Genomic DNA, 25,022 nt, shown 5'->3' on the forward strand with positions numbered 1-25,022 from the left:
GGACCGCCCTGTCTTTTCTCCGCTCTCCCCTATGGGGGGATCGGATGGACACAGACAGTCTGTCTGTGTTCACTCAATCCGATCGACGGGTGGAAAAGTAGGTTTTTCCTCCGTCACACTTTGGCGGATCGGAGCGTGTCGGATGTCAGCGGGCATGTCACCGCTGACATCCGCGGCTCCATAGAGGAGCACGGAGTCCCCTTTCAGGTCCGCCTAAAAAACTGGCAGGCGGACCTGAACGGGCCGCCAGTGTTAAAGAGCCCTTAGGAGAAGTCCAGCCTAAAAAGCTCAGGCCGGACTTCTCCTTTAATTAGCCTGTTCTGCTCCACTTCAATGTATTGAACTGCATGTGGTTATTTTTTTCGTAGTACGCTGACATCTAATGGTGGTTTTGGGTCATGGCAACTTGTTTCCCAATGTGATCTTGGCATCTTACTCTGTCCTCCCCTCCTGTTTAGGGCTAGATAGTTTAGTCCTAGCTTAGATTTTTCATCAAATAATGTTAGTTGCTCAAAAAAAAAGACAAGGCTTAGGATAGTCACAGGGGTTGATTTACTAAAACTGGAAAGTGCAAAATCTGCTGCAGCTGTGCATAGAAACCAATCAGCTTCCATTTTTTTTGTGTGAAAGCTTAATTGAATAAGCTGAATTTAGAAGCCGATTGGCTACCATGCACAGCCGCACAAGATTTTGCACTCTCCAGTTTTAGTAAATCAACCCCCATTGTCTTCTTACATTTCAAAAGAATGTACTGCAATTGGTTGAAATAAAATTGCATTCGATTCAACTTCTGTGTCTTCTTTAAGAGTTAAGCTGCCTGTGGATGGCGCCAAATCAGCAGGTCCGAACAGGCTGGGTCTAAGGAGGCATGTTAATGCAAAAAGCAGTACTTGAAAACAGAACAGGGCCCGTTTACAGTGCAAGGTTGAATTTTAATGCACATACTGCAACCAACTAGAATGCCTGTGTCTTACTTCCCCACAGATAGTGTTTGCTTCCATCTATAAAGGGCCGCCATCAGGGGCGTTCAGGCAGTACACCTGTAAGGGGCCCAGCCAAAACCTCCCCTTTTGTTTGTTTTTTATAGCAGCGCCCCACCCGCATGGCTCAATTTACGGCACCCCCTCCGTTTCTCTGCTCCAGGGGGGCTCATGCCTGAATCTGTGTAAGGGGCCCTGCATCTATGCACTGCAGTAGGGTGCATTTTGAAAAATAGGACATAAAATGGATGTCCTCCAGCATTCGAGGAGTGGCATTCCCAAGTGAATGAGACAATTTTAATGGAACGACAGGCCTATCGTAATAGGGGTACACCAGATATATTAAAGTTGTGGGGTCCGTGGTTAACTCCTCCAGGATCGGCCTCATTTTCTTTGATTCCAGATAGAATAGTATAGAATGAAGATGGTAAAAATATAGTAGAGGGAATGGGAGGTTCTACAGTGATAGTTTGGAGGTGTGAGGGAGGGAGGTAAAGTTCCCCCAAAAATTTCCCCTTTTTGGGGGGGTTTGGTTATGTTTACATTTTTTTATTGTGTATTTTTTTTTTTTATATTTTGATATTATTGGGGATTGTCTGAAATAAAAATGTATAAATATACATTCCGATATATTAGTGTTAAGCTTGTTGTATGTTTTGCGTGTTGTAAAAAAAATAAGTCGATAGAAGTCAATAGCAATGCAACAGGTATTTTTTTTAATACCAACGAATTTTTTTTTTTATGTAATGGAATCACAACGTTTGTATATCATTTTTTATGGTATTAATAAAGATTCTTATCATATAAAATGATGTATCCTTGTGGTTTTGTATACCATTTCTCTTTTTCTGTAAATAGGGTTTTATATTTAAAGGGTCACTAAAAGGAAAAAATGTTTTAGCTAAAATGACTTTACAGGGTATAGAGACATAATAGTTAACTGATTCCTTTTAAAAACGATTAAAAATAGATTAAATTCAATCATATAATGTACCTCCTAGTTTCAGTTTCGTTTTTGCATGTTATTTGATGCCTCTGTGCTAGACAGACCCATAGAGCAGTATTGGTTTGGAAAACTAAACTAGAATCTCCCAGTACTGTGGTTATCAGGAAACAGACAGCCAGGAAGTGTCCAGAACAGAGCAGAATTACAGCAACATCAGAGCAAAAACGAACAATGAGGACATGAAACCAGGACTGCAGTGAGGTAAAGGAAGCTATTTAGCTATAAAAAAAAAAAAATTCCTTTAGTGACCCTTTGACCTACAGAAATGTTTGAACATTACCTGAACGGGATAAAATATTGCTTGCAGCGTTGGCAGGATTTCCATGAAGAAGTGGTCCCATAATTCTGCTAAAATCATGACACGGTTTTCACCTAGAAAGCAATATATAAAAGAGACTTTAAGATTAAAAGACCTTTACTTGTACTGGAATTTAAAATTACTATGAGATAGAGATAGAGATATATATGGGTAGCACTAGGATAGGCCGAACACCCTGCCTTTGACCAATCATGGCTCTCCCAGCATATCGTGCTGTGATTGGCCAAAGCATGCAAATCAGGTGCATGCTTTGGCCAATCAGCAGCCGCCAACGCAGTGCGATTTCGCAGTGCATTATGAGGTGCTCCGCAGCGCTTGAATTTGCCGCAAATGCACCATATGTTTGGTTCGTTTGCGAACAAATGAACACTCAATGTTCGAGTTGAACTTACGCCCCCGATCGGAATTTCCGTCGGGATAAACTCAGACGGATTTTTCTGACGGAATTCCGTTCAAGCTGTCTTGCATACACACCAAATTCCGACCGTCCAAAACGCGGGGACGTACAACACTACGACGGGCCGAGAAAAATTAAGTTCAATGCTTCCGAGCATGCCTTGACTTGATTCTGAGCATGCGTGTTAGAGTGGGCTCTATAGAGTACGCTCCGCTCATTGTGGCCCGCAATCGGTTACCAAGTCGCTTTTAAGATGTAGTAATCGCATGTTTTGTTGATATAGGAGGGCTGTTATGATAGTAAGAGTGGGCATAACATTTTTTATTAACTTGCATACTGTAGGTCATTCAAATAAATAAATGATTCCAAGCAGAAGAAACAAGCCGTCATTGACTTCTCGATGAAGGAGGAGTGCAGGCTGTCCGACCAAAGCTACAGAATGTTTACGCAGGTGACACCGTTCACAAGGGTCACCAATGGCAAGAAATTGCTGGTCTATGGTGCCATCTCCGTAAAACATTGTGTAGCCTCCTGTGAGATGTTGGATCGCCTGTACTCCTCCTTCATCAAGAACTCAATGGCGACATGTTGTTGCTTCTGATTGGAATCCATTATTTACCTGCAACGAAAGAAGAAGAGTTACCATAGAGAAAGTGTTGCTCTACCAACCTGTGAATAGTGTTCAGCGGAATACGCCATATTCGATTTCGCGATATATCACGAATAAATAGCCGAATATTCGTGAAATATTCGCTAAAATCGAATATTCGTGATATTTTATCAAAAAATTTTTTTTGCAAAATTTCTCTAATGCGACTGCGAAACTGATTGCGAAATTTCGCTAATGCGAATGCGAAATTGATTGCGAAATTTTGAAACATTCAATTTCACCTGCCCTTTGGAAAAAAGTGTGGTTTTACGTAATGGACCCTGCAACTAACAAGGTATTAATAAAATAAATACATTATTATATAGATTTGAGGGTTGACCAATTTGTATATTGATTAGTTTAATAAATATTGAATAACCATAGATTTGGAAAATACAAGTAAACTGTTTACGTTGACATCTCTTAAATGTCTTTATGTTAAACAGTTATTATTCTCATTAAAGAGGTGAAATGCAAATGATGATGACACGGGACAAAAGATGGAAAATTCTTTGAAGATGTGATACACTGGAAAAACGCACAGAAACACTCCACTCTCTCCTATGACAACGGTGGTAGGAGAACTCTGATTGGCTCTGATGCAAAAGAAGGGCGGAGAAAGTATTCGCTAATATTCGGAAATCGAATATTCGCGATTGCGAATATTCGGCAACGTAAAAGGATCGCCTCAGCTTAGCTACTCGGCCCAGGGTCTCTAATCATACCAGCAATGCTTTTAGACGTCGATGGAGATCTCTAGGATGTGATCTGTTTTAAAAATAAAATTGAAGGAGCTGTGGTGGCTCAACGCGATTGGCACTGCGCTGACAAGCCATTCACCTCTGCAGCTAGAGGTTTGGATCCCGGTCTCGGCTACATGTGAATTGAGTTTGGTGGTCTCAGCCCGACTCCCGGTGGGTGTGCTATGCGAGGTAAGCCTGCGCTTAGTACGCCCACCCCCCTCCCACAAAAACCACCACACTTACACGCACTCGAAATTGGGTTAACATGAACGCACTTTGACCACGCGGTCTCTAAAAAGAGAGGCGAAGGACTAACGGGGTTGGTTGAGCGGGCTAGATCCTCTCACTCCCTTATAGGGAGTCCCTCTGCCCCGTTGGGCTTCAAAGCGGAGCAGGTAGGGCGGGCTGTGTGGGAGGACCCCCTCACACACCCGCCATTGCCACCCGGGGCATGGAGAAAGGTGGCAGATTGCCTCTGGGGGAGGCCTGCCTACTCCCAACTCCTGCAGTCCGGCTCTTCTCTCGAGTACACGCACAAAATACACTTTAGAAAGAAAAAAAAAAAAAGAATATTGAAAAAATAAGAATATTCGGAATAGCGAATATTGGCCGCGAAATTCGAGTTATTCGCGAATATTCGAATATGCCATATTCGTAACGAATATTCGCAATGCGAATATTCGTGAGCAACACTACCTGTGAAAATTAAATGACCCATGCAAGCGATGCCCACTTTTGCATTACCTTAAGTACAGCCCTCGCATTGTACTTTTCCATAATGCACAAAGTTTACCATGCTTTTGTTGTGGCTCACCTTCATACAGCTTGATTTTCTCCTCCATGAAGGCCAGACCCTTTGAGAGCAGCTGATTCTGCAGATACAACAGTTTGTCATTCATAACATGCCCAGTGTGTATACAGTACATTTTTTTTTACCAAGGATAAGCTTAAAAAAGGGAGCACTTGGTAGGCATGTCCAATACCTGCTAGGTGCCGCCAACCAATGGTCCAACCGTGTGTACTGTGAATGAGGACATTTTATTCTCTAGGGACTCTGCTTGCAGAAAAAAAAAATTATGTTTTGGGCTCTAAGTAACTTTATAGCAAAATCCTGATTTTAACGTGCATAAAAATTAAAAAAATTTCTCAGGACAGCAGTTGGTTAAAACCATAAATGCACCTAGACTTATAACAAACACGTATATATAAGCATGATCTAAAGAAACGTAAAAAAAATTGCAAACAATGCTTCCAAAACAACAAAGAAAAAAAAAAAAAAAGAAGCAAACCGCTGACCGAGCATCATTATTTACAGCACGCTGTACAAGTTATGAAACGCACGAGGGACACAGAATGCAGCCTTGGAAGAGACGCGTACAATAAAAACAAAACCAAGATGCAGAGAGCGGCGGCGACCACAAATAGGAGCGTTGTTACAGTTCACGCCGTCTGATTCATAATCACTAAACTGTGGGCTGAGGGAGCAAGGCCGCTGTAAAATGACTAGGTGAAAACCCGGCAGGTCTCCACTCGAGAGTTTAGTTACTCCAAGCGGTTACATTGCTTACCTGAAAATAGTCGGTGATAAATGAGCCCAGCTCGCTTTTCAGCAACTGTCTGCAAAAAAAGAATTCAAAGTAAAAAAGAAGAAGTGCATGAATACATATCTGTGAAGGTTCATCTGGTCGTGGTACAGCAGCGAGTCACAATCTACTACACTTGGGGCCAGATTCTTGTAGAATCTGTGGCGGCGTAGTGTAAGCCATTTACACTACGTCGCCGCAAATTACTGGGAGCAAGTGGCGTATTCTCCAAGCACTTGCTCCGTAATTTGCGTCGGCGTAGTGTAATTGGCCCGGCGTAAGGCCGCGGAATTCAAAGGGGGCGGCTTGTATTTAAATTAAGCGCGCCCCCGCGACGATCGAACTGCACATGCGCCGGGCGGAAAAATAGCCCAGTGCGCATGCTCCAGCTCACGACGGAAAACGTCAATGATGCCGACGTGAGCGTCATTGACGTAAAGTCGTATTCGCGAACGACTTACGTAAACGACGGAAAAAGCCGACGCTGACCCGATGCCATACTCAACATGGCATACGACGGACCTACGTAAACTTGCCCCTCATTATAGCAGGGGCAAGTTTACGCTTACAGAAACGTCGTAAAATCACTGCGTCGTCCGCACGTACGTTAGGGAATCTCGCGTAACTAGCTAATTTGCATAGGCGACAGGGAAGACGACGATACGACACCTAGCGGCGGGAAAAAAATTGCATTTAAGATCTGACAGCATAAGAGCCTTCTGCCTGTCAGATCTAATGGGTATCAATGTGTAACTCTAAGAATCAGTCGCATAGATACGCCGGGCCAGATTAGGACTTAGACGGCGCAAATGGCGTTGCGCCGTCGTAACGCCTTTGAGAACCTGGCCCTTGGTGTGTAATGTTAAAAGCTAGGGGATGAGCAAAGTGATTTTTGAGAAATTGAGTCCGCCTCAAAATTTAGATTTCCATGAAAGTACAGGCAAAAATAAGATGAAAATAAAAGAAAAACTATTTTGTGGCAATATTTAGCTTCAATCCAGACACTTTCCTCAAAGTATTTTTTTCTGCCAATAGATGTCCTCAGTCTGTGGGCTAGCATCGTTCAACCCACTTCCTCTGAGCCCAAGTGTGACGGATCTCGAATACCCCTTATGGGAACCTCCGCCAGACCCGTGTCTCCTGTCCTCCAAACGCACCCGCAACCAGCAAACTCGCCATAACCAGCCCTTAACCCTCCCCCAATCACGAGACACGCCACACAGGTGTTGAGGGTTAAACATGCAGAGCATCAAATCTTTATTAAGTACCAAACATGCATTTTTAGAAACAGTTAAGGACTCTCCCCTTAGCCTAGTCAAGAGGGCCTAGATGTTCTCAGTCTGTGGGCTAGCATCAATCAACCCACTTCCTCAGCCCAAGTCATCCCGGAAGAGCCCCCTGCCTGTGACTGGACAGTGGAAAGAGAAACAGCAAAGTGGTGAGCTTTATCTCTTTATCACTCCGCTCGCTCCAACCATCCTATCGCCGATTTGCTCCTTGCTCTGCTTCTTCCTCATACTCCAGCCCTGCTGTATAGGGACTGCGAAAGCCCGATATCAGGTCGGAATCAAATACTTACACTGCACCTATTTAAAAAATTATATATATACATTTCCCCCCCCCCCATTTGTGTCTTTACTATCTGCCTAGAATTCAGAGTTAAAAGGGGTTGTAAACCTTCGTGTTTTTTCACCTTCATGCATCCTATGCATTAAGCTTGAGCCCCGAATTTCCGAGGGCGCGATCATGTGTCGTTCTCCCCATGCCCGATAGGCTCTTCATTGGATAGATTGATAGCAGTGCAGCCATTGGCTCCCGCTGCTGTCAATCAAATCCAATGACGCGGCCATCGGGGGGCAGGGCCGAGTCATACAATCGGCGGCTATGGACGCCGATTGTATGGCACGGGAGTGTGCCCGCAAGGTAACCCCCCCGAGAGAGAGAGAGCTTCCTAGAGGGGGTTAGCTCTTACGGGGAGGAGCTGCGAGAGCCGCTGTGGGACCCCAGAACAGGACGATCGGGGCCACTCTGTGCAAAACGAACTGCACAGTGGAGGTAAGTATGACATTTGTTATTTTAAAAAAATGGAAGCTTTAGAGTCGGTTCACACAGCAGCGGCACGGGGGCGACTCTGCAAGTCGTCCTGAGGAGGACTTGAGAGGCGATTTGCAAAAAGACTTCTGTATAGCAGTCAATGCAAGTCGCCCCGAGCCGCCCCCAAAGTCGTACAGGAACCTTTTTCCAAGTCGGAGCGACTTGCGTCGCTCCTATTAGAACGGTTCCATTGCATTGAATGGGACGCGACACGTCAGGCGGCTAAGCCGCCTGTCGTGTCGCCCCAGTGTGAACCGGGTCTTGGTGTCACTTTAAAGCAAAGCTCCACCCAACAGGGGAAACTTTGCTTGTCTGCCTCCCCCCGCCAGTGCCACATTGAGCACCTTTTGGGGGAAGCAGGTACCTGTTTTTAACAGGTACCCGCTCTCACTTCCTGCTGAGTTTGCCACAGCGCACTCAGCCAGAAGTTCAGCCCTTGACGCCCCCAGGCCATTAAAAATAAAAGAAAAGCATAATGCAATTCGCACAACAGGAAACGGCTTCACTGACGGGTTCCCTTACCCAAAATGGCGGTGCTAACACCCAAGAGCCGAATTCAATAATCGGCTTGGGTGAATCCCTGGACAGCCAAGTGCCCCAATAGTAAACGTCAACAGCTGTAGTATTTGGGGGCTGAAGATCCTCTTTAAGCAAAATTAAGCAAAAGATGCGTTTACAGAAACTTAGCATTGTTGTTTTGCAATGCTTTTTAAATTGTATTTTTGGATGCATTTTATTGCCCTTTTTTTTATAAAATAATATGCAGGGAAAAAAAAAAAAAATCAAAGAAAAATATTTGTGTGTTGTCTTTTTTTTTGCTAAACCCTTATTGGCTGTGAAAGAACATCAAGTAACAAGAAAACAAACAAAATAAAAAAAGGAAAAAGGAAAAAAAAAAAATAAGCTTTCACTTTATTTTTACAGAAAGGGGGGAAAAAAGGTTAAAATAATTATAAAGTGAAAGCCTATTTGTTTTTTTTTCTTCCCTTTTCCTTTCTTTATTTTACATTTTTTCTTGTTACTTGATGTTCTTTCACAGCCAATAAGGTTTTAACAAAAAAAAGACAACACACAAATATTTTTCTTTTATTTGTTTTATTTTTTTATTTGACTTTATTTTTACAGAAAGGGGGAAACAAGGTTAAAATAATTAAAGTCAAATAAAATAAAATAAAAATGTAAAAAAGGAAAAGCTACTAAAGTTTGTGAATGAACAGGAAGCCGCTCAGTACAGAGCGCTTCCCATTCATTCACTGTCCAGTGCAGCTGAGGCTGCAGAGAAAAGGATTGGGGAGGCTCTGTCCTCAGTCCCTTTCTCTGTCTCAGAAGTGAGACATCATGTTTAGACCCCTGATAATTCGCCAAAGTCCCAAAAAAATAAAAAATAAATAGATTGTAAAACTGTTTTTAAAAATTAAAAAAATAAAGACGACTGACACCCTCCACTGCTCTACTGACCTTGTCCACTGCTGTGCTGATACACACACACACACACACACGTGTGTTTGTGTTCTGGGGTGCACACCCTAATGCAATAGGCTGCACACCACCCACATGATTAACAATTAAAGGGGTGGTTCACCCTAAAAACTACTTTTTCTTATTCCACTGCCCCCCCACATTACAATCCGATTAAGGCTCTTATTATTTTTTTCATGCTGTACATACCTTAGTACAGCATATTCACCCGTGCATCCGGGTTGCGAGTCCCGCGGGAGTGGGCGTTCCTCACATGCTTGTGATTGACGTTTTGCCCAAAAACGAGCTCCCCCCAGTCGCGAAAGCCGTGTCACGGTTGGCGAAAGGAGCCGAACGGCGAGTCGACGCTATACTGCGCATGCGCATCGCCGTTCGGCTCCTTTCGCCAATCGTGACGCGGCTTACGCGACGGGGGGAGCTCGTTTTTGGGCAAAACGTCAATCACCAGCATGTGAGGAACGCCCACTCCCGCGGGACTCGCAACCCGGATGCACGGGTGAATATGCTGTACTAAGGTATGTACAGCATGAAAAAAATAATAATAGCCTTAATCGGATTGTAATGTGGGGGGGCAGTGGAATAAGAAAAAGTAGTTTTTAGGGTGAACCACCGCTTTAATCTCTGATACAGCAAAGTTTCACACGGTCCTGTCTTCTTCCATCCCCTGTAACTTTCCATTGAGCTCCCCCCCCCCCAGTTGCATTTTCGGTCAGTCATGTGACCAAGGTGTGGCCCCTTATGGGTCCCTGAATGAGCAGTTAGCAGGAAAGTGAGAGTCACACATATGTGTGAGAACAAAGCCTGGCGTCTCTGTGTGAACCGGCAGCCACATTCCCCAGCTGCGCCCCCCACCATATTGTACCTGACGTTCTCGTTCAGGGTGTAGAGTTCGTTGGCTTGCAGGCCCCCTCCTTTGAACACGTTGATGACGGCGTTCTGCACACTGAGAAAGGAAACCACGAGTAAAAATTAGTGTGTCACATCTGTCCCTCCAACAGCACAGCAATACTTCCAACATTCTAGAATAGGATCGTTTCATCGGACTGTAACATGCAGGTAGTTTAAAGAAAAAAAATTACAATAAAAAAAAAAAAATATATATATATATAGAAATAGATCGTTGCCTGGCTGTCATGTTGACTAAAGTAGAATTGCATGTTAAAAATTGCGAACAGGCGACTTTTTAATTGCAGATTACAAAGTTGGGTTGATTTACTAAAGACAAACAGGCTGTGCACTTTGCAAAGTGCAGTTGCTCCAGAGCTTAGTAAATGAGGTAAGGCTTTACTTTGCAAAGGATACCTAATCATGCAAAAAATGCATTTTTGTTTGCACATGATTGGATGATGGCAGTCGGCAGAGTTTCTGCTCTTTTATTACCCACTTAAGACCCGGACCAAAATGCAGGTAAAAAGGACCCGGCCAGTTTTTGCGATTCGGCACTGCGTCACTTTAACTGACAATTGCGCGGTCGTGCGACGTGTCTCCCAAACAAAATTGGTGTCCTTTTTTCCCACAAATAGAGCTTTCTTTTGGTGGTATTTGATCACCTCTGCGGGTTTTTATTTTTTGCGCTATAAACAAAAATAGAGCGACAATTTTTTAAAAGAATGCAATGCAATATCCCCCAAAAATATATAAAAAAAAATTTTTTTCCTCAGTTTAGGCCGATATGTATTCTACCTATTGGGGTAGATTCAGAAAGAAGTTACGCTGGCGTATCTATTGATACGCCGCGTAACTTCTAGGATGCTCCGGCGTATCTTCTTTCTGTATTCAGAAAACAAGATACGCCGGAATTTGGCTAAGATCCGACTGGCGTAAGTCTTACGCCGTCGTATCTTAGTTGCATATTTACGCTGGCCGCTAGGTGGCGCTTCCGTCGATTTCCGCGAGGAATATGCTAATTAGGTAGATACGCTGATTCAGAAATGTACGTCCGCCCGGCGCATTTTTTTACGTCGTTTAGGTTGGGCTTTTTCCAGCGTAAAGTTACCCCTGCTATATGAGGCGTATCCTATGTTAATTATGGACGTCGGGCCAGCGTCAAATTTTCCGTCGATTACATCGTTTGCGTAAGTCGTTCGCGAATAGGGCTGTGCGTAATTTACGTTCACGACGAAAGCATTGGCTTTTTGCGCACTGGGTTACGTTCACGGACGGCGCATGCGCCGTTGGTCAAAAACTTCATTTACGCGGGGTCATGTTTTATTTGCATAAAACACGCCCACCTCTTCACAATTTGAATTAGGCGTGCTTACGCCGGCAGATTTACGCTACACCGCCGTAACTTAGGGCGCAGGTTCTTGGTGAATACAGAACCTGACTCACTAAGTTACGGCGGCGTAGCGTATCTGAGATACGCTACGCCCGCACAAAGTTACGGCGGGCTATCTGAATCTAGCCCATTTTTGGTAAAAAAAAATAAAAAAAAAAAAAATCGCAATAAGCGTTTATCAATTGGTTTGCGCAAAATTTATAGTGTTTACAAAATAGGGGATAGTTTTATTGCATTTTTATTAAAAAAAATGTTTTACTACTAATGGCGGCGATCAGCGATTTTTTGGTGACCGCAACATTATGGCGGACACATCGGACAATTTTGACACATTTTTGGGACAATTGTCATTTTCACAGCAAAAAATGCTATAAAAATGACAATTGCAGTTTGGGAGTTAACCACTAGGGGGCGCTGAAGGGGTTAAGTGTGACCTCATTTGTGTTTCGGACAAACGCAAAGGCGTCCAGTAAATCCCCTCACCATACTTCCTCAACATTTTGCGATGGGAATGAGGGACACCTACTAACAAACATATGTAGGAATAGGACACACCCCCTGCCACACCCCCTTAAAGGAGAATTAACCAAAAAAATTACTTTTTTTTTTACCACTACTATTCCTTCATATTGCCTTTTAAATTGTACAAATGCAGCAATTTAGAAATTGGATGAAAGGTTTGGCACTGGGAAACACTTTTTGAAGGATAAAAAGCGAATTTTATATACAACTATAGAGATCAGACCAACATGAGGGACAAATGAAGAGAAAAGAGGGACAGAAGGACATTGCTCCAAATCAGGGACAGTTGGGGGCTATGCCCTCACCGGTGTTTCATCAGTACAAACAAATGGCCGCCCACTACCCCCACCTACAATTGGTCTTTGCAGCAAGAAGCACATGGAAGGGCGACGCATGCAAAACAAAATCAAAGAAATTCCCAGCTCAATTTACCGACCAGCCTACAGCCAAACAAATTACCCTCCAGACTCACCTGCCCTCCACCTATTCATTATACTGCTGACTTTTAATATTAGGACACTTACCTGTCCTGGAGTCCAGCGGCATCTGCAGCAGAGGACGAGCGATCGCTCGTCACTCTGCTGCCCCCCGCCATCAACGGTGAGGGAACCAGGAAGTGAAGCACTCCGGCTTCACTGCCCGGTTCCCTACGGCGCATGCGCGAGTCGCACTACGCCTGCCGATTGGCTCCCGCTGTGTACTGGGAGCCGAGTGTTCCCAGAACACAACGGGGGGGGGGGGGTACGGGAGGTGACGTCCTGCCCGCAGTCTGCCCAAGACTGTGTGGCCGAAAGTGGGTGCAAATACCTGTCTTTAGACGGGTATCTGCACCCCCCTCCCCCTGAAAGGTGTCAAATGTGACACCGGAGGGGGGGAGGGTTCCGATCAGCAGAAGTTCCACTTTAGGGTGGAGCTCTGCTTTAAGACTGCAGAAAATACTGTATTTGCAAATGTCTGCAAACTAAGCCCCCGTTTTTAACTCATTTACTGTTAGACAGAATAATTCGGTTGGTTGCAGGCTGGTCGGTAAGATGAGCTAGGAATTTATTTGGTTTTGTTTTGCAAAATTTGGACACGCTTACAAAACTTAAGGCTGCATTCACATTGAGATTTGCAAACGTGGAAATCGCACCACATTTGCGAACATTTTTGCGTTGTACATGTAGGACCCTACGTCCGACAAATGCGGCAAAGTAGCTCATGTACCTTTGCCACGTGTTTTGCTGCATGTTTTCACGTGCCAAACTTTTTTTGCCGCATTTGGAGTGCAATTAACAGTAGATGGCAACCCAAGAGAGACAAGCGTTTTTCACACATTTACAGAATGTTGAAGTGCGAATGCAGCCTAAAATAGTTCACAGATCACAGCGGTTTCAGTAAAAAAAAATATATATATATACTTGTTTGCCAAATGTTCTATTTTGCCATTTCTGAAATGCAGCCAAAGAAGCAGCTGATTGGCCTCTATAAGTTACTATAGGAGGCAGACTATTTAACCCTTTGTTTATCAAGGTACGTTTATATAAACATCTTGGTTTTGAGGAGGTTATAGCAAGCTCACAGCTGCTGCTGCTATGAGCTTGGTATAAACTTTTACAACCGGTGAAGGGCTTTCAGGTACACGCAGGGCCGCCATCAGGAATTATAGGGGCCCCTTACACAGCTTCAGGCATGGGCCCCCTGGAACAGAAAACCCGGGGGGGGGGGGCTGTCGCGAATTGAGAAGCGGGGGGCCCCCCTTTACAAAAAAAAGAAATAAAGAAAAATATATATAAAAAAGCGGGGTAGCCATCCGGGGCCCTGGGGACCTTTGGGCCCTTTAATAAAAAGAAAAAAATATATATTTTTAAAAAGGGGGGTTGCCATCTGGGGCCTATAAAACAAATTTTTATTATTAAAGGGCCCAGAGGTCCCGGATGGCAACCCCCCTTTTTTTGTAATTTCTTTTATAAAATTATAATATATATATATATATTATATAAAAGAAATTACAAAAAAAGGGGGGTTGCCATCTGGGGCCTATAAAACAAATTTTTATTATTAAAGGGCCCAGAGGTCCCGGATGGCAACCCCCCTTTTTTTTGTAATATATATATATATATATAAAAATATTACAAAACAAAAGGGGGTTGCCATCCGGGACCTCTGGGCCCTTTAATAATAATATTTTTTTTTGTTATATATATTTATATATTTATTTTTTATTTTTTTATTAAAGGGCCCAGAGGTCCCGGATGGCAACCCCCCTTTTTTGTGAATGCACATCCAAAATATTAAATTTAAAAAAGTAGACCTCTCATGAAATCTGCTGATCCCTTTGCTATTCCACACTGTGCATAAATTATGTTACAAAATATGTCATAAAAAAACAATTTTAAAGACCAGGGGCCATATTCTGGTACTTTTTAGGCGGGCGGCGCATAAGCCATTTACACTACGCCGCCCCAACCTACAGGAGCAAGTGCTGTATTCCCCAAACACTTGCTCCGTAGTTTGGGGCGGCGTAGTGTATTTGGCCCGGCGTATCCCTGCGTAAATCCAAGGGGGCGGCTGCTATTTAAATTAAGCGCGCCCCCGATTATAACGAACTGCGCATGCGCCGGGCTTAAAATAGCCCAGTGCGCATGCTCCAGTTCTCGGCGTAAAACGTCAATGACGGCGACGTGTGCGTCATTGACGTAAAGTCGTATTCAAGAACGACTTAGTAGAATGACGTACCCAACGGGAAAACACGACGCGGACCCGACGCCATACTTAACATGGCATACGTGGGACTGGCGTAAGGTTACCCCTCATATAGCAGGGGTAACCTTACGCCTACGCAAACGACGTAAGCGACGGTTACGCAACGCAAATTTGTTTGTGAATCGGCGTATCAGGCTCATTTGCATAAACAAATGAGACCTGAACGTAAACGCCACCTAGCGGCCGGCGGAGTAATTACATTTAAGATCCGACAGTGTAAGTGACTTACACATGTCGGATCTTCAGTGTATCTATGCGAAAATGATTCTAAGAATCAGTCGCATAGATACGCGGGCCAAAAAAGAGAGATACGATGGAGTATCCTGAGATACTTCATTATTACTTTACTCAGAATATGGCCCCAGGTTTTTATTTTTGTTCCTTCCTAAATTTTGAACAAACATTTTTAATCTTGCTGCAAATCACTAGGTTCAACTAGAATGATATATTTTTTCTAAAATGAAATTTACGTGTCTGAAATACTGCACCTGTTCCACAGGACGCTGGAGTTGAGCTGCAGGACCTGGCGGTTGGCGTAGAACCGCGACAAGTCGCTGAGAGCCGGGGAGCTCATGAACCGCGGCCTGGGACGCCGGAATGAGCCCATCTTGTTGAGCTGCACCGCAAAGTACGGCAGAAGGGTTTGACTCCCGGTCATGCGGGCAACAGGGTGAAGAAAAAAAACAGGCGTAGCTGATCCTGCCGAGGGCGGCCTGATAAAGCAGCAGCGGGAAGGATGTTTCCAGAACAGCTGTGGGTATAACAAGCTTTATTAGTATATCATTATTACAAAAAAAGAAAAAGAAAATTCAATACAAGAATTAAAAATTGTATATAAAATAATAATAATTATATGAGAAAGAGAGAACGAGAGAATATATATATATATATATATATAAAAAAAAAAAAAAAAAAATTTTTTAAAAATTAAATTGTTGCTCTACATAAAGATGGCCTAGGCTACAAGAAGATTGCCAAGACCCTGAAACTGAGCTGCAGCACGGTGACCAAAACCATACAGCGGTTTAAAAGGACAGGTTCCACTCAGAACAGGCCTCACCATGGACGACCAAAGAAGTTGAGGTCACGTGCTCAGCGTCATATCCAGAGGTTGTCTTTGGGAAATAGACGTATGATTGCTGCCAGCATTGCTGCAGAGGTTGAGGTGGGGGGGGGGGTCGGCCTGTCAGTGCTCGGACCATACGCTGCACAATGCATCAAATTGGTCTGCATGGCTGTCGTCCCAGAAGGAAGCCTCTTCTAAAGATCATGCACAAGAGTTTTCTGAAGAGAAGCAGACTAAGGACATGGATTACTGGAACCATGTCCTGTGGTCTGATGAGACCAAGACAAACTTATTTGGTTCAGATGGTGTCAAGTGTGTGTGGCGGAAACCAGGTGAGGAGTACAAAGACAAGTGTGTCTTACCTACAGTCAAGCATGGTAGTGGGAGTGTCATGGTCTGGGGCTGCATGAGTGCTGCCGACACTGGGGAGCTACAGATCATTGGGGGGACCCATGAATGCCAACATGTACTGTGATATACTGAAGCAGACCATGATCCCCCTCCCTTCAGAGACTGGGTCGCAGGGTAGTATTCCAACATAACTACCCCAAACACGCCTCCAAGACGACCAATGCATTGCTAAAGAAGCTGAGGATAAAAGGTGATGGACTGGCTAAGCATGTCTCCAGACCTAAACCCTATTGACCATCTGTGGGGAATCTTCAAATGAAAGGTGGAGGAGCGCAAGGTCTCCAACATCCACCAGCTCCGTGATGTCATCATGGAGGAGGGGGAAGAGGACTCCAGCGGCAACCCGTGAAGCTCTGGTGAACTCCATGCCCAAAAAAACTTAAGGCAGTGCTGGAAAAGAACAGTGGCCACGCAAAATATCGACACCTTGGGCCAATTTGGACATTTTCACTTTTAGTGAGGGGGCCTTACTAAAAGTGAGACCCCTCAGTCTCTGCTCTACTTTATCTCAAAGGTGTTCTATTAGGTTGAGGTCAGAACTCTGTGCAGGCCAATCAAGTGCCTACACCCCAAACATTATATATAGATATATATTTTTTAGAAATGACATCTACAATACTTGATGATCTGTTATTCATCATTTGTGCCAAAAATAGGGTTTTTACAACTATGACATTATTGATAAGAATGCCTCAATGTGTTTTATGTCTTTATTGTATTCATTTCTAAAAATGATGGCATGGAGAAGTCCAGGTATAGATGACACCGAGTTATTTATTGGGATAATAAAATAAAAATTAATAAAAAAAAAAAAAAAAAAAAACACATTACAGCATTCAAGACTTCCCCCTTACCCACAATACACAATGTTATCAGTTTACTGGCAAACAACAGAGCTGTGTCACGCCTGTTCATACCACAAATATTGTAGAGGAATCTCTCCATGGAGGAACTAGGTAGAGGTGAGCGCACAGAATAACTTCCTATTTTCTGTGAACAAAGCTTGAAATGGGAAACAAGAATAATATCCATCCCATATTCTTTGTTTTTCATGTTTTAGGCTCCATGCACACTGAAGCTGATAAACTGCAGTTTATTGGCATTTTGGCTTTTTTTTTTAAAAGCCCATAAGCTGAAATTTATGTTAGCCTATGTGCCCATGCACACCTGGGCGTTTTTTAGTGTTAATGAGCTTTGGAGTTTATTGGCTTTTTACTGAACGCCCGGAATTTGCGTTCAAAGTGACGTTTTTTGGCGGGAAAAAATGCAAAACGCTGAAAAACGCAGGTGCCAGCGTTTTTTTTTTTCGTTTTTTAATCCATTGAAAAAAAAAGGTAAAAAAAAAAAACTACTCTGAAAAACGCTGATTAAAGCTATTGCAAAAACGCTAAAAAACAAAGCTACTGGCGTTTTTTTCCCTGCAAAGCTACTGGCGTTTTTTTATAGCTTTTATCAGCTTCAGTGTGCATGGAGCCTTAGAGCCGGTTCACACTGGGGCGACTCGTCAGGCGACTCAGCCGCCTGACAAGTCGCGTCCCATTGTATTCAATAGAACCGTTCTAATAGGAGCGACGCAAGTTGCTCCGACTTAGAAAAAGGTTCTTGTACGACTTCGGGGGCGGCTTGGGGCGACTTGCATTGACTTCTATACAGAAGTCGTTTCGCAAGTCGCCTCTGAAGTCGTCTTCGGGACGCCTTGCTGAGTCGCCCCCGAAGTCGTGCCGCCCCAGTGTGAACCGGCTCTTATGGTTCACATTAAAATGTATTTACAAACACTTGTATAAATTGCACCCATGACCTGCAACTCACAGAACATTATGGGCTGTCCAAACGGAGAGCAAAAGCAGCAACAGTTCTGCTTTCAGACCGTCTGTCTCTAAATGAAGCTCTTTACAGAGCAGGCAGAAAATGAGGAACGATGGGGAATGGGTCTGACTCACTGCTTTAAAACATTCAGCTTTGTCTGGCAACTGGGCTTTAGCCATTGAGCTTTGTAACCAACAGAGTTTTTTTTTCCTAAGCAAACTCGTTGAGACGAGCAACATTTTGGTTTTAGATATATTTTTGTTTCTGGCCATCTCGGTGATTTAGCCAGTCATGTTTGTTTTTTTTGTTTTTTTTATGTACCGTATTTCCCGGAAAATAAGACCTAGCGTTATTTTCCAGAAGGGGGCTGCAATATAAGCCCTACCCTGAAAATAAGCCCTAGATTAAAATGTTTGCAACATCCTATAATCCACTATTACAGTAGTATATAATGTATGTGTTTCTGTAATATAATTGTGGGAAAGAGAGCCCCGGTGGGTCACAGAAGCGCTGAACGAAGGTATTTGGCACAATTATATTACAGAAACACACATTATACATTATATACTACTGTAATGGAGTGGATTGTAGGATTTTACAAGCATTTTAACTCAGTTTACACTGGGGATTCCTGTCAGGCAGGGAGAGAGAGGGGGAGAAAAGACAGCACATCACATGGTAAGACCTACCCTGAAAATAAGCCCTACTGTGTCTTTTGTTGCCAAAATTAATATAAGACCCGGGCTTGTTTTCGGGGAAACACGGTATCATAATAAATGAATTTTTACTGTATCTACCTGTGTCATCAGTACCGAGAAAGTCCATATACATTCTTTTTCTGGGCGATAGTTATTCTGGGTTTGCGGTACTAGCATTCTATCCTCCGGCCCCTCTCTCTTTATAAATTTCTGGATGATGGTACATTATATGATTATTTAAACAATTGACTTGAGGCCATACTCAAAATGTATTCATGTTTGTATTTAGTCCATGGAGCATAGCGGGGAAAACGCACTGCAGATACCTTTCTGACATTTTACTAGGAGGAAAACTATAGCGATCACACATTTAAAAAAAGCCTGATCCCGTTTCACAATGATCCCTGGGAAATAGCGTCTGTGGATGCCCCATAAGACATTGGAGCCAGATTGGGAGACTGTCATCTAAGGCAGAGGTCTCCAAACTGCGGCCCGAGGGCCAGATGTGGCCCTTTGCTAGCCTTTCTACGGCCCTTGGGGCACAATTCCTCCCACTGATATGAGGCACTATTCATCCCACTGACACCAACAATGAGGCACTATATCTTATATATCCACCAAAATCAATGATAGAATACTATTCCTCATACTAATAGGGGGAATACTCCTCTTCCTATTGACCACCAACCCTGAGGCCATATTTATTCTCACTAATGGTGGGCCTATGACATTTTCTGTCCCTACTGGCCACAATCCGGCCCTCCTAAAGTCTGAAGGACAATAAAGTGGCCCTTTTGTTTGAAGGGTTTGGATACTCCTGATCTAAGGTCTATGTTAAAATAGTTGTTGGTGGAGTGCTGGACCCAGAAGTAAATTTAACCACTTAATCACCGCCTTATAGACGAAAGACGTCTACAAGGCGGTTCCCTAACTCTGGGAGGACGTCCATGGACGTCCTCCCAGAATTGCGTGCACACGGGAACGTCCGTGACCGCCGGGTCCGGAGGACCCGGCACATCACGGTAAATCGCCGTTGATAGCGGCGGTTTACCACGTAATCGCTCCGTCCAATGACGGAGCGATCACTTGTAAACAAACCGGCGTCATGTGATGACGCCGGTTCCTCCCTCCCCTCTCTGTACCGAACGGTACAGTGTGAGAGGAGAGGAGAGAGAGCGGATGCAGCACGAGTGCTGTGGGCTGGTTCTGTGACAAATGCAGTCACAGATCCATCCCTGCTCAGCCATCCCTGCCCCATACTAACAATGCTCCATACCCATACTGTGCAATACTCTGCAATACTCTGCAATACTCTGCAATGCCCCGCAATACTCTGCAATGCCCCGCAATACTCTGCAATGCCCCGCAATACTCTGCAATGCCCCGCAATACTCTGCTTTCCAGCCTAGAAGTGAGATATGGGGTCTTATTGATCACATATCTCACTGTAAAGAGGACCTGTCATGCCATATTTCTAATACAAGGGATGTTTACATTCCCTGTAATAGGAATAAAAGTGATCCCATAATGGGAAAAATAATTCAAGCAAGAAAAAATGGCTGCAGAAAATGCACGGACCTAGCACACAGGTGATCAGCACCACTTCTAGGGAACCCTCCTCACCCATCAGACATATTCAGCCAATGCAAGAGGGGGGGAGGTGAGAAAGAGAGGGGTGATAGAGAGATCCGATGCCGCCAACATTAGTATTGATTACAGACAAATTAGGCGGCCACGAGGCCCCTGTGAGCGCAAGGCCTTAGGCGACCACCTAAATTGGAGAGCCGCTTCTGCTACCTTAACTTTTGCAATGTGGCGATTTGCTTTGTTTTATATATGTGCATCCTTATTTGCTGTTACAACTGAATCACCGAAACTAACAGTTTTTTAGATGGAATGAGAGATATGAGTGCCAAGACTATTTGTAGAGTTTGTGAAACTCTTATCAAGATAAAAATCGAAGCTCGTAAACTGCTCCTTCCCCGTATTGTAACAAGCGGCATTTCTCATATGTGCTCCTAGATAAGACATACCTTCAAAAGTCACCAGAATAGCAATAAAATTGTATAGACGGGCATCATTACATATTGCAAAGAATTTGGAGTTATTGATTAGCTTTTATACATGTCAATCATTAACCAATACAGACCTGTAATCTGGAAGTTTTCAGCTTATAACAATAGAAAAGAGAGGTGGGAGGTTAGAAAAGAGATGGTCACATGGAAGGGACGGCCACTGCTGTACAAACTTATGGAATTTGCAGGGTGTTGTGTAATGTGCTGTAAATTTTCTGCTAGGCAAAAGGTAAAAACGCCAATCAAATGACAATTTTGGATTGAAATTATTCAGAAAATATTGTACTTTAACAAAGTTTCATATGTGCATAATTGCCCTACATCAGTCATCTCCAAACTGCGGCCCACGGACCAGATGTGTCCCTTTGTTAGCCTTAATCTGGCTCTAGGAGCCCCATTTCTCACACTCAATAATGAGGTACTATTCCTTAAACCGACACCAACAATGGGGCGCCATGCCTCCAACCAACAATGGGGCGCCATGCCTCCAACCAACAATGGGGCGCCATGCCTCCAACCAACAATGGGGCGCCATGCCTCCAACCAACAATGGGGCGCCATGCCTCCAACCAACAATGGGGCGCCATGCCTCCAACCAACAATGGGGCGCCATGCCTCCAACCAACAATGGGGCGGACGCAAAGAAAAGACGCTAGCTTTTTTATATAAACGTGATACTATTATAGACAGTGGAGAGTGCAAAGTGCAGCTCTGCAAATAAACCAATCAACTTCTAGGTTTTATTGTCAAAGTGTAATTGAAACAGCTGAAGTTAGATGCCGATTGGCTACCATGCACAGCCGCTCCAGTTTTAGCAAATCAACCCCTAGCCTAGGAGTTTATGTACATTTTAGACCCGGATAATAAAGCAATGTTCAGATTTGTAAAAAACAAAACAAAAAAAACACACAACACACCCTCTTCTATTCAGACACATGTTTTTTGCATATTTTACACTGTAAGCAGGTGACCATTTATAGTGAGAAGCGCAAATGCACTCTATTGGAGCCGCTTGAAAAAATGTTGTCCTTTTTAGGAACAGTAACCAAAACAGCAGATTACATGCATGAGGAGGTTACACACATAAAAATACAGAGATCGTTATCCGACAGCGGAGGAAATACCCAGCAGGAGTTAAGGGCCTTTTTCACATTTGCAGTGGCCTGTGTTGCCCTCTGAAGAGTGATCTGTGTTCCGATAGCTTTCCAGTGGGCATCTGACAGGCAGCGAGGAGGCGATACGATTTAACTCTGGAATGTGACACTGCCGCGGTGCATTGCATTCAGTTGCAGCACTGAACTCAACATGCAGTTTGACAAGCGGTGCCATTTGGCATGTGCCCATAGCTCCCAACTGCGCTTTAAAAAAATGTGCATTGCCATCCACCAGCTTTGGGAGACCAAAGAAGATGGAGCACAAGAGAAAGAATGGGGGGGGGGTCCCCTCCAATCACTGAACTCTCTCTGTGCTGTGATCAGAGGAGAAAACGTTGTAAACTACAGCTCCATGCTGTGCCCACATTTTAGAAATGGGCTGTAAAATTCAGGTGACGGTGTGTATAGCCCTGAAGAGTATAATGGGAGGAAATAAGGACAGCGAGAAATGTTCTAAAGAGGGACTGTCCCTCCAAATGAGGGAAAGTTGAGAGCAATGTCACCCCCCCCCCGCCCCTCTGTTGGATTCCACCACGTGTAAGCTCCATGTTTTATAGTGTGAAAGCTTACACAGGGCTAATGATAGAATTCTCCTAACCACACAGTGTTCAGTCCTGGCGATTGGCCAAATACTGAATGCTGGGTGGAGATCTCATGCTTCTTCATACCCACTTCTTACCTGGAACACAAGAAGGTGTATAAATGGATCGGGGGGGGTGGACTGGACTCCAAATGTTTTTGTCACTTCGCTCTAAATTAGCTTGTTTATTAGCTTTTGTTTGTTGTTTAGCTTTCACAATTTGTTATATTTCGGTTTCAGGCTGAGGTGGCAAGCCTCTAATACCGTTATGGTTTTTCATAGGTGTTATCTCCACTTATATCACAAGCAGCTAGACTTTAGTTATTTGCAACAAAACCGCACATAGAGTTTAGATGAAGATGAAAAGATCCAAACAGCTGGATTTACAATCTTTCTTTACATTGATCAGTTATGAACCATACATGCACATATTGGTCAAGTGTCTATGTCTCATTGTGATGTCACAATCGGAGAATTATCCCAAACCAGTCAGAACACAGGAGTATTCCGAACTAGCTGATCAATATGTCTTGTGAGATGATCAGTGGGCTGACCAATTGAATGGTTGACTCTTCAGATGGTTGGATAAGGTGCGACGAGTCCCAATTGACCATATTATGCTTATAGGTAACCTTAGATTTCAGCCTCCTCTGGATGGGTAAAGTCTATCCCCAAAGACCATATGCGCCATCGCTGGGGGACTCAAATGTAAGGGGGCTCTGATGGAAGGGAGGAGGGGAGGGGGATATTGCTTTGTTTAACAGAAGCGCTCGCTCTTCTCTGAATCGATTCCAAAGGTTTGCCATAGACAATGACTGAACCAGCCAATGGACTAATGTGATCTTAAAAATATATGGACTGTAATGAGGCACGCACAAGGTTTCAGGTACCTTGAGATGACAGTCACCCTTTTTTCATAGCTTTCAGGTACCCACAGACCCCGTCAGCCAAGGGAAAGGAAAGGGATCAGATGTATTCTATAAACCACATCTAATAGCTATTTATTTCCCCCAGTCATCCAACACTGGAGGTGTCTACCTAGGAGTTTTGGTTCTGCCAGCACTGGAATTATCTACCTAGGAGTGTGGGTTCCAAAAACACTGGAAGAGTCTATCAAGGAGTGTTGGTTCCATCAGCACTGGAGGTGTCCACCTAATAGTTTGTGTTGTGCACTGGGGGTGTCTACCTAGGAGTGTGGGTTCTGCCAGCAGTGGAGGTTTCTACCTAGGAGTGTGGGTTCTCCCAACAGTGGGAGGTTTCTACCTAGGAGTGTGGGTTCTCCCAACAGTGGGAGGTTTCTACCTAGGAGTGTGGGTTCTCCCAACAGTGGGAGGTTTCTACCTAGGAGTGTGGGTTCTCCCAACAGTGGGAGGTTTCTACCTAGGAGTGTGGATTCTGCCAGCAGTGGAGGTTTCTACCTAGGAGTGTGGGTTCTGCCAACAATGGGAGGTTTCTACCTAGGAGTGTGGGTTCTCCCAACAGTGGAGGTTTCTACCTAGGAGTGTGGGTTCTGCCAACAGTGGAGGTTTCTACCTAGGAGTGTGGGTTCTGCCAACAGTGGAGGTTTCTACCTAGGAGTGTGGGTTCTCCCAACAGTGGAGGTTTCTACCTAGGAGTGTGGGTTCTCCCAACAGTGGAGGTTTCTACCTAGGAGTGTGGGTTCTCCCAACAGTGGAGGTTTCTACCTAGGAGTGTGGGTTCTCCCAACAGTGGAGGTTTCTACCTAGGAGTGTGGGTTCTCCCAACAGTGGAGGTTTCTACCTAGGAGTGTGGGTTCTCCCAACAGTGGAGGTTTCTACCTAGGAGTGTGGGTTCTCCCAACAGTGGAGGTTTCTACCTAGGAGTGTGGGTTCTCCCAACAGTGGAGGTTTCTACCTAGGAGTGTGGGTTCTCCCAACAGTGGAGGTTTCTACCTAGGAGTGTGGGTTCTCCCAACAGTGGAGGTTTCTACCTAGGAGTGTGGGTTCTCCCAACAGTGGAGGTTTCTACCTAGGAGTGTGGGTTCTCCCAACAGTGGAGGTTTCTACCTAGGAGTGTGGGTTCTCCCAACAGTGGAGGTTTCTACCTAGGAGTGTGGGTTCTCCCAACAGTGGAGGTTTCTACCTAGGAGTGTGGGTTCTCCCAACAGTGGAGGTTTCTACCTAGGAGTGTGGGTTCTCCCAACAGTGGAGGTTTCTACCTAGGAGTGTGGGTTCTCCCAACAGTGGAGGTTTCTACCTAGGAGTGTGGGTTCTCCCAACAGTGGAGGTTTCTACCTAGGAGTGTGGGTTCTCCCAACAGTGGAGGTTTCTACCTAGGAGTGTGGGTTCTCCCAACAGTGGAGGTTTCTACCTAGGAGTGTGGGTTCTCCCAACAGTGGAGGTTTCTACCTAGGAGTGTGGGTTCTCCCAACAGTGGAGGTTTCTACCTAGGAGTGTGGGTTCTCCCAACAGTGGAG

The 25,022-nt window shown here is 44.3% G+C and overlaps 1 protein-coding gene across 1 annotated transcript in view; it reads right to left on the bottom strand.

Annotated features, from left to right (window-relative positions):
• The window catches only part of PRR5L (proline rich 5 like), a 79,902-nt gene that overhangs the window by 40,475 nt on the left and 14,405 nt on the right, over positions 1-25,022 (bottom strand). The window contains exons 2-6 of the mRNA XM_040328077.1: positions 15,284-15,546; positions 10,113-10,193; positions 5,663-5,711; positions 4,909-4,966; positions 2,267-2,358 (exon numbers count right to left, since the gene is read on the bottom strand). Of these exons, the coding sequence (XP_040184011.1) occupies positions 2,267-2,358; positions 4,909-4,966; positions 5,663-5,711; positions 10,113-10,193; positions 15,284-15,453 (450 nt within the window). The 5' untranslated portion in view covers positions 15,454-15,546. The remainder of the gene's footprint in view (positions 1-2,266; positions 2,359-4,908; positions 4,967-5,662; positions 5,712-10,112; positions 10,194-15,283; positions 15,547-25,022) is intronic.

This window comes from Rana temporaria, chromosome 11 (genome assembly GCF_905171775.1).
Source record: "Rana temporaria chromosome 11, aRanTem1.1, whole genome shotgun sequence".
Lineage (NCBI taxonomy): Eukaryota > Metazoa > Chordata > Amphibia > Anura > Ranidae > Rana > Rana temporaria.